Source organism: Fusarium musae, chromosome 6, assembly GCF_019915245.1.
Source record: "Fusarium musae strain F31 chromosome 6, whole genome shotgun sequence".
NCBI lineage: Eukaryota > Fungi > Ascomycota > Sordariomycetes > Hypocreales > Nectriaceae > Fusarium > Fusarium musae.
In genome coordinates, this window is record NC_058392.1 from 1,653,528 (window position 1) to 1,667,881 (window position 14,354).

General features: G+C 49.5%; 3 protein-coding genes across 3 annotated transcripts; 1 reads left to right on the plus strand and 2 right to left on the minus strand.

Moving 5' to 3' along the window:
* Window positions 1–1,264: 1,264 nt before the first annotated feature.
* Window positions 1,265–2,107, minus strand: J7337_008381 (uncharacterized protein; the record flags this gene model as incomplete). Its single annotated transcript, XM_044826000.1, has 1 exon — window positions 1,265–2,107. The coding sequence occupies one exon, from the start codon at window positions 2,105–2,107 to the stop codon at window positions 1,265–1,267; it is 843 nt and encodes a 280-aa protein (XP_044678917.1).
* Window positions 2,108–5,218: 3,111 nt separating this feature from the next.
* On the plus strand, window positions 5,219–7,339 carry J7337_008382 (uncharacterized protein; the record flags this gene model as incomplete). The annotated part of the gene is made up of 3 exons (XM_044826001.1): window positions 5,219–5,810; window positions 5,878–6,916; window positions 6,982–7,339. The coding sequence occupies 3 exons, from the start codon at window positions 5,219–5,221 to the stop codon at window positions 7,337–7,339; spliced, it is 1,989 nt and encodes a 662-aa protein (XP_044678918.1).
* Window positions 7,340–8,624: 1,285 nt separating this feature from the next.
* J7337_008383 (uncharacterized protein) lies at window positions 8,625–11,787 on the minus strand (the record flags this gene model as incomplete). The annotated part of the gene is made up of 3 exons (XM_044826002.1): window positions 8,625–10,688; window positions 10,838–11,186; window positions 11,279–11,787. The coding sequence occupies 3 exons, from the start codon at window positions 11,785–11,787 to the stop codon at window positions 8,625–8,627; spliced, it is 2,922 nt and encodes a 973-aa protein (XP_044678919.1).
* Between the last annotated feature and the right edge of the window lie 2,567 nt (window positions 11,788–14,354).

Genomic DNA, 14,354 nt, shown 5'->3' on the forward strand with positions numbered 1-14,354 from the left:
ACTTCCAACAGACAGTGCACCAAACCTTCCTCTTTGGGGGAGATCATTGTGCTGCGGCAATGTTGTTCCGTAATAAAGAAAGGCACCTTATTAGCAAGACCATTTCATATGCAGAGTTCCGTAATTCGTTGCACTGAGCCGTTCTCATGTCTCTTTGTATTGAACTGCAGATCCTTTGTACATACGGAGTACTTGTGCCCCTGTGCGAAACGGTACCATGAGCATCATGTACGGCTTGGCTGAGTGTTTTCTGAGACACCGTGATAGGATATGTAAAGGCCGGCAGAACAACTGCATCTTCGCAGTAGGCTGAGATTCCGATGGCTTGCTGCATTGAGATATGCTATCAACAATAGGCTACGCTAGCTCATCCCGCGTTTCTCACACAATATTGGCGCATGTTTTCCCCACAAACATGCAGTTCCAAGTCAACATACATGCTATAATCAGAACTCACGGGTAACGCAGGGTATCGGATCGTCCGTGGCCCGCCGGATCAATCCGTGCGACTATGTATGTACATATGTGTGTACGTCGTGAACCCCCGACTCTCTCTCTATCCCTATCCCTTCGTAGCCCTTGTAGCCCTTGTAACCCTTGGACCAACTGGACCAGTTAAGAAGAGGCATGACATCTTTGCCCGTCCAGCCGTCCCTCCCAAATGCAGTCAAGTGTACGGTCACATAGTGAAGGGAAAGCGACACCTTGAGTTGTTTGTGATGGGACACGGATCGTCACGGGCTCGGAGGCCAAACAGCTATGTCCCGACCATTGGAGGTGGTAGCTGGTGGCGACACCACACGTTGCCAAGCCCAGCGACGCGGCTTGCCAAACGTTGACGCTGTGTGAGACAAACACGCTCGTATCTCATTGCCAATCCCGTCCGACCGTAGCACATACAGCAGAAATGCATGTCAAGTGAGACAACATGTCTCCAAATTGTTCAAAATGTGAATTCGGTTATCTGCGTGCCGTGTTCAAGAATTTCCTTGATAGTACAATTTGTCATCTCAAGGGACACAAGGAAAAGGAAAATGTTATGCAAGAAAGGCTCGTACTACCATACCAGATATTGCCGCGCCAGCCTATGTAAAATCGACTCCTCTGGTGTGGACCATTGCGACAGCCATTAAGTATGACCCTATATTCGTAGCAAACACATATGCAAAAGAATGTTCCCGCCCCAATATTGTATCCTCTCAAACAGGAAGAAGACAAAAGGAAAAGAAAGGAGCGCGCCCGTTCGGATCAGGCGATGCCACTACTACAGCTCTGCAGTATTAACTGACCACTCACTCCAACCTCTCTCCTCGCCGGGAAGCTTGATGCTCTCCCATTCATCTCTGGTAACGCTCTTCCACTCATCAACGGGCAGCCAGCCGATTCGGGCGCGGTCGCCAAAGCCGCCAACCCAGTAGATCTTAGTTACGACCAGACGCGCCCAAGCGCTCTCGTGGATCACATTGCCAGGCAGCCAGTACTTGGCGTCCTGGTGCTTGCGTGTGAAGCATGCCGCAAGTTTCAGTGCTGATACCGGTGTGGTCTCAATGGGCTCAAGATACCCAAAGAGGGCAAAACGTGGCAAGTTGGCCGCAGAGTAAGGGACAGTGTCCGGCACGGAGAGCGACTCCTCCAAACGGCTGTTGTAACCGTGACTGGAGAGAAAGGGGATATATGCTGAGAGTCGTGATAGAAGGGAGATACGCTTAGCGGGCGGGTAGGGAGGGACCCAGTTCATGGAGAGGGTAAGATTTGATCCAGCCCGAACGTTTCTAAACGTGGTTGCGATCTTGATCTCGAGAATGGTAGGGTTACCTTCATCCTCACAGTCCGCCACATAATCCATCATTCCGATAGGAACGCCCTCAAGTCCATTACTGTCGGACTCGAGTTCTATATTAGATCGTCCGGAAGGGAAGACGGTCGAGAGTGTCGCAAGCTTGGTAAGAGCAAGGATGCGGCGCGCCATGACAACGGACTCGTGGACCGTTGGGATCTTATGAGGAGCATTTGCATCGGTGTTACCGTTGTCTCCAAAGATATTGGACGCCGGTGTGAAAGCCTGGGCTGTGGCAGCAAAGCCTGCTATGGCATGCGAGAACTTCATGACGTCGTTCTTGATCGTATCGCGTAGGCAGAGTCGATGACACCGAAAGGCTGATGACAAGGTTGACCTATGATGCGCTGGGCACGGTTAACCAAGAATGAGAACACGGGCAGGAAGAAGGTGACAAAGGTAAGCCAGGCGAGGCGGTGGGAAATCCGATGGCTTTTGGCTTTGGATTATGCTGGCGCGTGAGGAAATTTGCTAGTGAATAATGGCGGAAGTTGGCCGCGCTAAGCTGAGGGGAACTGATCCCATGATGGATGATGTTACTCTCGCCAAGGCTCATGTCAGTAGATTGATAAGATTAGATCCTGCACGTTATCGGCTGAAACCGGTTGGCAACCGTTCAACTGTCAAAACCGACCCACAACATTTTGATGTTGCAAGTACCTAGGCCGATGAGGAGCCTTTGATTCAAGTTCTTGATATGGATCAGCAATATTTTACCAGCATTGTACGAGCCAGCCGGCGAAGGACGAATGATTCGCTTTTATTCTGCTAATGAGTGTCCAAAAGAGACAAGCAACTTATGACCTCTGATGGCCTGATCTGAACGGCGAGACCTAGTCAGGTGGGTTAGTATAACTTAGTAGGATTTTGAACCCGTAGTTCGTCTTGGCACTATGGATAAGTTTTCTTGCTCCCTGTGGGGAGTTTCCTCAAAGATCTCCTACGTCCAAGCTTGGTTGTGGGCAAGGATCGTATTCAAGCAACATTCCAGTTTGAGAAGTCCGTAAGTTGCTTCAAGGTTAATGATGTATCTTGTTCGACGCTCATCTGTCGCTGAGTATTGTGTGAAGTCATGGCCACAGCACAGTTACAACTTATTTGTCACCTTCGAGGCAGCTTTGCGACTTGGTAAATCATACCGGACTGATGATTTGGAGCTACAGCAACAAACCAGGCTCGGCTTAACGAATTTAAGGTCATTTGAACTCAAAGCAGATAAATTTGGTCTATTTGATGATCATGTGTGGGTCGGCAAGTTGAAGTAAAAATCATAAACCTCCCACAACATAGATATTGTCATATCGAACTTCATGCTCTTGAATACATTCAACTATCTAAGAACCAGCAATTCCTCTCCAGATTTCATATAGCTTACCGAGTAGGTAGTGCATATCATCTTAAATATACTACTCAGGGGTAAGTCGAAGTACAAAATTCATCATCAGCTCAGTTGTATATCTGCCCTCAACCTCTCAACGGCGTTCAGATATAATAGTTATGCATTATAACTGCCGCATACAGAATCGAGGTCAACTTCTTTTGCTTTTTGTTCAGACGACCTGGCTACTACCATTGGGTACCAAGGTATGACCGACTTAAGACAAAGTACTTAGCTAGGTTGGAAGTGCTTAAGATTTCAATTGACCAAAATCTCGGTCGCCATACTCCATGTTTATCTTAAGTTTGGTTGATGACAGGTAACCAGGTTAAAACAGGTCGTTGTAAGCCCCTCGGATCAATAGTTTCAAATCATCCAGTTTGACTGATGCCGACTTCGAAAGGTTTCTCAACACAAAGTCGAAAGACAGTCGACAAAATGGAAACCAGATCCTGGAAAAAGGTAAAGCTTAGTAAATTCCATGATAGTTGGTATTCATGTACCGGAAAACCGTCTTCAGGGCCGTGTATCGTCATGTATCCAGACCTGGTTTTCTTTTCCCCCTCACCAAGGATGAGCTTGACTCACGTAGCGTGTTCATAGGTAGTCAAGTTGGTGTATTTGTTGCTCTCGTCTATTGTTTGCTCTATACTACTGCTTGCTGGCCAGAAGATTGGACTTGAAGCTGCTAAGACAAGTTATTGAAGCACGATGTCTTTTTCATATAATTCTTCGCTCTAGCTTTCAGAGGTGCATCGATTTTTCCAGGCAAGCAGGGGAAACACTTCTTTAGAGACTGCTCAATCATAATCATCTAGCAAAGTTTATAGAACCTCTGGCTTAATACTTAGACAAATCAGAGTCGTCTTCTCATCCTTGTCCATGTCCTACATTTCGAGCATTCTAGAATGTTGGCGCCATGAGGGCCATTGACTCAGATCCAGCTGACAACGACCACCTTTAAGCATTACCGGATTCTGAGTTTTCTTTACTGATTTGGTGGTACACACTAAGTATCAACGACAGCCTTACCTAGCTTTTGAACTCGGGTGATCTCTCAGTGCGAAATAAGAATGAAGCCGAGTCCTCAGCGCGACAATTACATCCGTATCATCCTCGGCTTAGAATTAATGAGATGAAGTTGAAGAAAATAATGCGGCTTATCCAAGAAGCCACCGGTGTAGTACGATACCCTAGCCATGTATTCCAGCAGTTCAACAAATACTATGTGAGCTAGTCACCTTTGTCTTACCCTACGGTTGGTGCTCAACTTATAGGTAGTTGAGAAAAACGATCCGCCTTGTGGTTAGGTAGGGCATAAGGTACATGCTTCAAAATGGTAGACTATCAAAAAATTAAGATTGCGTGCCTTGCTCAAGCGACAGCACGTCAGCCGAATGGAGATCATTCCATTTGATGGGCGGCTGTTTAGGCAAGGTCTATCGATCACTTAGGTACTTACCTTAGTGGATTGGAGGCTCCTAGGCATGTACGTCTTGGTTGCAGTAGCAACCACCCCTAGGTGCATTTGAAGGGATAGCCAATAGCGTTTCAAGTGGGGTCCTGCCCGATCACAGTGCTTGTAAGTTGTTGATCGATCTTCATCGAGCACCCAGGTTCTTGCCATTCGGACCTGTCCTCTCCAATTTCTTTCCCTTATTCGGGCTCAGCTTCCATTTGACTTGAAATTCCGTCAAGCTCCATCACCATCAGTAAATTCGCTTTTACAGCATCTATACAAGTCTTCTTCTTTCTCGGACTTCACTTCCACTGCCATTTCAGTGTTGATTGTTATTCTTATCTCTTCCCCACTCACCCGCCTGTCCAAGCCCAAGCTAAACAAAACAGAGTCCACCCGCTAGTCTACCCCTCGACTCCAACTCCAGCTCACATCGCGACAACTAAACATCCCCACCATACATATACTGCAGTAACGAACCTTCTTCTTTTTCAAAATTCCCTCGCTCAATTAAGCAGACATATCCGGAAGAAGACAAGCAGCCATGGCGAGCTTCATGTCCAGTTTCTTTCCCGGAGGGAAAGAAAAGAACCCGGCCAGCGAAAATGGCAGTTCGCGACCTGCTACGCCATCCACCAGGGTGGACAACTTCCTCAACCCCGCGAGCACACCTCAAGGCAGCCCGAGCAAGAAGACCAACCCTCCTGGCTCACACGACCTCCCGTCTGCATTCGAAAGTGCCCTGACACTCAATCCTCCTGTCATGGAGCCACCCCTCAAGTTGGGCCGCCCTCAAAGCGTTGTAACCCCGCTATCACCTGGCAAGACCAAGGTTCAGCCCCTCGACGAGTCCAACGTCAATGTCGATGAAAGCGTCGTCCACAAGACACGGCCTGCAAGCCCCCAAAAGAAACAGGGCCAGGAGAACACACCTCCTACTTCTCGATTGGCTGGCACCGATTCTCCCCACCAACATAGCCATGCTGCTGTCACTCGTCAACAACACTATGAGCACAGAGAGCGACCAAACACACCTGCGACGAAGAAATTCAACACCGCCCGAGGCCTGACACCCGAAGAGCGCGAGATTCTTCAGAAGCCCAACGTTAAGCGGCTCGTCAATGTTACTCAGCTTTGTAGGCATCCCCCAAACCCGTCGATTATGAAGGGCATCTTATTGATTGGTCTCTAATAATTTGTTAGACTTTCTTGACTATTACTTCGACCTCCTTACCTATGTTGGATCAAGACAAAATCGACTGGCAGCCTTCAAGAACGAATACCCTCCGCCCCCAGAGACTGATGAACAGACTCACAACCAAATGTGGACCAAGTACACAGGACGAGAACGCGCCAACTTGCGCAAGCGTCGAGTTCGACTTCGACATGGTGACTTCCAGATTTTGACACAAGTTGGTCAAGGCGGGTATGGCCAGGTTTTCTTGGCTCAAAAGAAAGACACCCGTGAGGTCTGTGCCCTCAAAGTAATGAGCAAGAAGTTGCTGTTCAAACTCGACGAAGTTCGCCATGTTTTGACGGAGAGAGATATTCTGACCACCGCCCAAAGCGAGTGGCTCGTTAGGCTCCTCTACTCTTTCCAGGATGAAAAGAGTATTTATCTGGCCATGGAATATGTGCCTGGCGGCGACTTCCGCACCCTGCTTAACAACACCGGTGTGTTATCCAACCGCCATGCCCGTTTCTATATCGCCGAGATGTTCTGTTCCGTTGACGCCCTGCACCAACTCGGTTACATCCATCGAGATCTCAAGCCAGAGAACTTCCTTGTCGATTCTACAGGACACATCAAGTTGACCGACTTCGGTCTTGCTGCAGGTGTGCTCGCCCCGTCCAAGATCGAGTCAATGCGTATCAAGTTGGAAAAAGCATCCGAAAGCGCAGTTCCCTTCGGCAAGCCCATGGATCAGCGAACTGTGGCCGAACGCCGAGAGAGCTACCGGACAATGCGCGAGAATGATGTCAACTACGCCAAATCCATTGTGGGATCGCCTGACTACATGGCCCCAGAGGTCCTTAGAGGGGAGGAATATGACTTTACAGTGGATTATTGGAGTCTGGGTTGCATGCTGTTCGAGGCACTCACTGGATTTCCTCCTTTCGCGGGCGCCACCCCGGATGAGACGTGGCGTAACCTGAAGCACTGGAAGGAGGTGCTGAAGAGACCTGTATGGGAGGACCCCAACTACTTCCTGAGTAACAGAACTTGGAATTTCATTTGCACGTGAGTGAACTGCACACTCTTGATGTCTGGTCATGGCGAACTGAAGCTGACTGATTATCCCTTAGATGCATCAACTCTCGCACAAGACGATTCTCGAATATCAAAGATATATATGCTCACCACTACTTTGCTGAAGTTGAATGGGATGTTTTGCGACAAACTCGTGCGCCCTTTGTACCAGAGCTGGACTCGGAAACTGATGCGGGCTATTTCGATGATTTCACCAACGAGGCTGATATGGCCAAGTACAAGGAGGTTCATGACAAACAACAAGCTCTCGAGACAATGGCTGAGCGTGAAGACCAAATGAGCAAGAGTCTCTTCGTCGGATTCACGTTCAGACATCGCAAACCCGCAACGGAAGAAGGCGGAAGCCCCAGAAAGCGCATTCCCACTGATGAGACGTTTGGGACGATGTTCTAGGACGAGCCCCAAACTCCTCAGAGCGTGGTTGGCTGGCGAGGTTTTGTCAGCAAGGGAACAGCCCTCCTCTGATGTGATACGAGCAGGTTGCCCCAGGCCCTTAATTCCGAGTCTCAGGGTGTGACATGCATACCGTTATGGGGATTCTTGATGTCTTTGTTGGTACTTGACACCCTGGTACTTTTCTTCTTCGATGCTGCTGTATTATCACTTCTGATACTGTATTCGACACTGCAAGTTCTGCAGCTCTGTTTTTGTGTTATTCATTTTCGGCAGGCAGGAGTTCTATACGGACCAGGTTTTTGTATGCACGGTCTGCTGGTATGAAGCCTGCGAGTTGTCAGGCAGTCCAGCCTACGATAGTTAAGGTTATGTATGTATGTTTTGAGAATAGTTTCCCTCCTGGCTTTGGCAGGTATGAGGCCAGGGGCATTCCGAAGATAGAAATGGCAATACCTTCGTATTGGTTCTGCGACCTAACGAGCAACTAATTTTGACTTGACAAGACCGTTTTGTGAGAGCATGTTCGCCTTTATGTTAACCACATATGCCAACCAACCTAACATGACACTGGCCACTTAAGTATCTATTGACTCGGGAATCGAAGTCACAAGGACATGCAGTTAAGACTCGAGACGCTCGATCTGTTTTCTCGTGGAGCTGGTCCCAAGCATTCTCAAACCTATTGGGAGGGTTCCATTGATTTATCGTACGAGGGCAAGCAAGGAAGAAAGGATTTGTGAGAGAATGAACAAGAAGTATATAATAGACTTGAGTGGTATCATCAAACCTCTTTCAGAGGGTGTGTTCGTTGCGAAATCCTGTCCCATCCATCAAATTTGCACCATCAGAAACCCTCCCATTCGCTTGTTTCCAGGCCATCTATAAAATAATAATAAAAATTGGAAACCCTCGGCCAATCGTCAGATCTATAAGGAGACGTCGGGATATTGGAAAATTGTCGTGACAACTGCGCCATTTCTTGACAACATGCAGGTTTCGGCATGTGCATGATTACCCAGTAATAACCACATATCAAAGGCCATTCCCTCCCATATAACTCCAGCAACATCGGTAGCGGTACGATCCGCCGCAAGTATCCAAGTAAGGTATCAATCCGTCATATGATCAAGTCTCATAGAAAACGCCACCATCTAAAACGCCCTGAAATCATGCCCCATTTCGTCCAAGCGTATCGTTCGCAAAATTTGTACCGTCGTTCAAGGTGAAGTTCCCAAAATCTCCATCATTATCATCAAAGCTATTTGATTCTGTGTTGTTGCGATCACAGACTCATCGTCAGCCATTCCCATTCCTGAGGACCGGCAGAGCTACCAATCAACGAGCTCGTTTGCCCACCAGACATGCTGATCATGCCGGTAGCCGACCCTAGCGTACTGGGTCGCTGGTTCAAGTTGAAGCTACTGGCGGACATGCCACCAGGCAAGCTCGAGAGTCCAGCTGAGGAGCCAAAGGGACGCGGGCCGTCAATAGAGCTGGTTGAATCGGGACTGTCGATATCCATCGACACTGGCACATCTCCTCCAACGCTCTTGCTGTGCCGGCGTTGCCGTTTTGAAGAAGCAGTGGCGGGACGCTGCATTGACATTGATGAGGCACCAGGTCCAGGGCTAGTCTTTGGGGGCGCAGCCGCGATGGGGACAACCCCTTTACCACCCACAGCACCGGAAGAGGGTCCTGGACCAGCAAAATGGCTGTTTGGAGTGCTTCCAGCGGTGTTGGCACCCGATGTAGTACCACTTACTGGGCTATCGATATCCTTACTGCTAGCGGGTTGACTAGTAGCAGGGGGTGTCGTTACTTTGGGCGTCGGGTTGTTGCTGTTTGGTTTGGTGCTATTTGCTGTCGCAGTGGACATCGACAAGGTCGAGTTTTTGCGAGAGTTCAGGGCACTCGCCGTCTTCTTGGACCTCGTACTGCTCCCACCAACAGGTACATTGGTCCCGGAACCACGGTTTCGCTTCTTGATCACGTCCGTCTTCAAACTCAACGGCCTCACCACGCCGTGCAACTTCAGGAAAAGACCACAGGCGTTACACAGTGGCTGACCTTCAGGGTTTCGCCTCCATAAAGGCGTTGTCTGGGTGAAACAGTTCGTACACGTGGTCGGAGCATTTCCGTCGTTCCCGTTACCGGCAGCTGACTGCAAGTTGGTGGTTGAGCCCTGCTTTGACATGGGAGGCGAAGATGGTCTGCTTGGAGCCACAGATGAGAATCCTGACATGGTCCCGTTTCCATCACCAGCAGGAGAGCTTTGCATCGACTGTGCAAGCTGCTCAAAACCATTCTGCTGTCCGCCAAAGTGAACTGGCGTAGATGCATTTCGCGGTAATTTAGGATGCTGTCTTCTGAGGTTTCCTCCTCTGAAAGACTGTGACTGGGATCGCTCAAGGCCGTTCGATTCCCAGTCTCCATTATTGTCGACAAAATCAGTTGTTGTTCCTCCAATCATCACCTGCTTGCGAGTAGGTCCGCCGGGGAAACGAGCTGCTTGGGTGCTGAACTGGCCTGGTAGGCTGGCATCCCAGCCCATCGCTCCTGACTCATCAAGTGATGAAGACATATCCTTTTGCATTGAAACATTACGATCAGCAAATGCGTTGTTGTCCTCATCATCGGAGTCGGCTCCAAAAGAAAACATGTTATCTTGCGGCATCTGAATCGTTGGTGAAGTGACAGCTTGTTCACTCTGGAACACCTGAGAAGGGTCGATATGCCCAAATGAGCTGGGGGCAGTGCTATATGCTGACATTGACTCCGATGCAGTGCCTGGAGCAGAGAACATAGTGCTGCCGCTGTTGCCGTTCGAGCCACCATACATGAACTGTTGGCTAAGCATACTGCCAATGCTCTGCTGAAAACCCTGTGGACGCTGCGCTCGCGCATCTTGAGATCCAAAATAGAACCCTTCCTGCTCAGGCACAGGATGAGGAGTCGAGACATTCGAGGGGTACGCAGACGCTGGTGGCGAATAAAAGTCGCTATTGTTGTTGTTGTTGCTGTTGTTGTTGTTGCTCATAGATGCTGAAGGGACAGATGAATTGTGGTACATGCCAGAAAAGGGACCATGGGGTATCATAGGTGATGTCGAAGGAGAAAATGAGAAGTTCTGCTGGAAATTTCCATTGTTGACCATGGAGTCATTTTCCATAAAAGTATCGAGGTTGAAGGGAACATTACTGCCATTAGACTGCTGAGGGATGCCGGCCTGGTTGGGCTGGTCTAGGGAATAGTCATGCAACTCTGAATCAAGATCCAGGTCATTCTGCGCGGCAGTGCTGTTGACAGCTGGGACTTGGGGGGAGAAATTAGCAGGTCGCTTTCGAGTCTGGTTGTGTAGGTTAGCATTTGAGCGCGAAATAAGCGTGCTGTCACATGTAAAATAAAGAAAGTAACGACAAATTTGGAGGTTTGCGACGGACGAATGGCAATATGCGCTGCTGGTCACACAAAGAGGAGGGGCAATGAGTTACTCACCCTGCGATCATCGATGCTCGTTTTTCGAAGATGTCGGTTGACATAGTTGAATTCGCTACCCTGAGCAGCCTGGTGAGCTGGCTGGACGGGGACCGACTGTGGGACAAAATTCTGGAGAGATGGTTCCTTGCGGGATTTGATTGGGATGGCCGACGCCATTGAGCTGCCCGACCTATCGTCAACCATTTTATCGCCTTCAGGAGACGCAAAGTTGATAGGCGAGCCAGAATTGTCAGAAAAAATGAAGTCGTCAAGATTCATGGCATCAGGTTGAGCCAGATTGTTTTCAGAAGACTTTCTCAGTTGGGCAATGCCGCTGGGAGAGCTTTGCATCATTGGGCGTCCAAGCCTGAGAGCCCTTGTTAGCACGTCATGGATCAAATGTAAGAACGCGATTCGAAGCATAAATGACGTTGTAGGAATAAGAGGTGATTTACATACCGGCTGTTGGCGTCCATGTTCTTTTTTCTTCGAGCATCCGCCTCGTCTTGCCTCTGCTGCTGCTCTTCCTTGTGCCTGCGTATGTTGAGAGCCATCATACGCCAAGTCAGATTCTCCATGCGGTGCTGGCTAGGGAGCTGGTGCTTGGTCCTCGCGAAGAATTTCCAGACCTGAGTCGCAAGCGGATCATCCTGCTGCATTCTGTCGATACTGCGATCGGAGTCGGCCAAGCCATTCTGGAGAAATGGGAAAAGGGCGCTGCCGCCCAGTCCCTGCCGGGCAAGGGAATATGTGGTGGCCATATCGGTCTTGTGCTCCTTGAAGCTGGCCGAAGCGTCACGAGAGTTTGGGATGCGGTTCGAGTTGCCGCTGCGCTGAGTGTGAGCGTTGTGAATAGCAGCGCCAGGCCATGCACTTGGCCTTCTTGGAAAACGAAAGTCGTGCTCTGTTATTGTTGGGTTCATTGTTAGAACAGGACTTGAGGTTGCGATTGAGATAGATGTGCTCATGGAGGAAATATTGGCCGGCTTGTGGTGGAGCGAGGGCTGAACGGGCTATGAAAGAGAGAAGAGAGTATGAGTGAGGGTGAGCGAGAGGCTGAGGTGACGAAGAGAAGGGCCCCCCACGTAGTAGCTTTAGTGGGAGGGTGTGAGAAGGTTCGGGTGTGGGTTGCACTGCTGCAGCTGCTTGCAGTCCAGATGCCGCTCAATAATTTACAGCGAGCATGTATGGGGTGGATGGCACTGTAAGTTACAGAACCTAGCTGCAGCTGCAGCTGTAGCTATAGCTGAGAGTGGTAGGGCCCTGAGCAAGAAATCCAACCTCGCTGAGATCAGGGCAACCAACTCACCACACCCAAAAGCGGCCACCTCAGACCGACTGGGATGCACCAGGTTCGGGGCGGGTGGGGTGCTTGTTTTTGGGGGATGCTCCGGGGACTTCAGTGGGCACCCGGCGTCAGTGAGGAGCGGGTGAGCGGGCGCTGTCCACCGGAGGAGAAAGCCCAGAGCGATTGAAGGGGTTAGGTGTTGGTGTTTGGTGTAGGTGCAGAGGAACGATCGAAGATGAGAACGTACGTACGTTACCTAGGTACAGTAGGCACCTTCGAGTTGATGATGTATGTACTCCGCACTATAAGTGCTGATGCCAGTAAGGATAGGTATACTTGTACCGTCGAATGAAAAGGACCTTGACTGGTGGAAGGATGAGAAGCCAAAAACTTAGATGTAGAGGGGGAGGGGGGGAGGGATGCGGAGGGTTTTGAGAGTTGAGTTGAGTTTAGGTTTGTCGAGTCGAGTCGAGTCAAATAGGATCTTGAGGTTTACAAAAGGGTAATATTCATCGAACCGATGGAGAGAAGGAAGACAGAAGGAACAGAAATGACTGGCTCGTTTATTTCCGTACAGAGGGTAATCAATCGTTAGTGCCCCACGTTACTACTGCCAGTCTCAGCAGAGAGCGCATCTATCGCACATCGACCCCCGACCAGAAAGAAACCAGAATTAGACTAGACGAGGACGAGGATGAGGATGACGGGTATTCGCCAAGCCCTTCATCGTCTCGACAGGTACTGTACCCATCACAGCGGATCCCGCCACAGCACTTAGGCCCGAATCCACAAAGATGAGCCTGCTACTTTGCTCCCGCGACGGCTGAACTCGATGCGCTTGGAAGAGTCACTCACTGAGAAGTCAAGGGAAGGAAAGCCGCAATCGCATTAGGTCCAATCCAATCGATTCAAGTTTAAAAACCAGCCCACCTGTGGGTATACCTATATACACTAACGCGCTGCCGATTCCTATAACCGGACCTCCACGTCCCCTCCAGAGGATACCTTACATGTGGCCCATCGATCAACTACGGAGCCCAGGGAGCCATGGCCGCCGATTGTTGACGACTGCTTCAGATTTCAAGGGTCCAGGCCCATTTTCTACATGTACGTATGCCACGGAGAGTGGTCGCGGGAACGCCACATGCAGCAGGGACGAGCATTCAGGACTTTGCTTTTGTCCAACCCCCCAGGCAATGACATTGTGTGTATGTATGTAAGTTATTCATTGTGTCAACTGTCGACGTCTTGGCTGAATACCTCGAAAGACCATATTATGCTTCCTTGGAGGGAATTATTTGGGATTTTCAGACACTTATCAAACTCATCTCATCTTTCTTATTTATCAATTAATTAATGACAATTCCTGTTGCACCTACTCCGCACTTTTGTCGTGATCCTGAAAATCTGTCGCCGCGAGCTCGGCGGGACTTCCTTCTTTGTTTTTCCCTCATACCTCAACCTCCTCCGACTGCGGATGCGAATGCGGATGCGTTTCGCAGCCAGATGGGATAGTGCCTTCCAAAACATCAAGGCCCAAGCAGGTTCCAACGCTTGGAGAGGAAGCTACCTAGCTCTCTTGTCTTGCCTCGATTCTATTTGTTTTTCTTGTGGAAATAAGACGAGAAAGAGAGAATCATCTCACGAGACCTCAAGTTTAGCCACCAACAACTCAGCATGGTTGATCACCAGCTCAAATATACATACAGTATAGCTGACGAACCCCGGAACCATGAGTGGACAACGATCATTCTTGCTCGGGCAAACACCGCCAACTTTTAGGACCCACGATGTTGGGCTTGTCCAGTGCGTCAAGAATCGAGAAGCTTGCTCTTCAGCCGTGTCAATGGTCAAGGGGCGCTAGGCACGTCCGACCCAATGGGCCTTGAATTTCCAAGATCCAAATACTGATCTGCTCTGCTCTACTGGTTGTACCAAATAACACCCAGCCAAGCGGATAGACTATCGACCAAAGCGCGATCTATACTTTGGTGTCGTTCTGCAGTGTACATGGCATGTGCCTGCTCGAAGTTCCGTTAACCGCCTCAAGCACACAACCCGGCCGTTCTCGCAAGCATGGCAGCCTACGCTTGCCTGAATCCGGACTGGTCAGAGTCAACCCTCAACAGCCGGATATCGCTTGTCTGCATGTATTTGTTACTCTTCTTGACCAAAACACCAGTTTGAAAGCCGAGTCATGACGCCCGTTTCTAAGCTGTGTTTCGGCATTACCTGCTAGGGATTTGG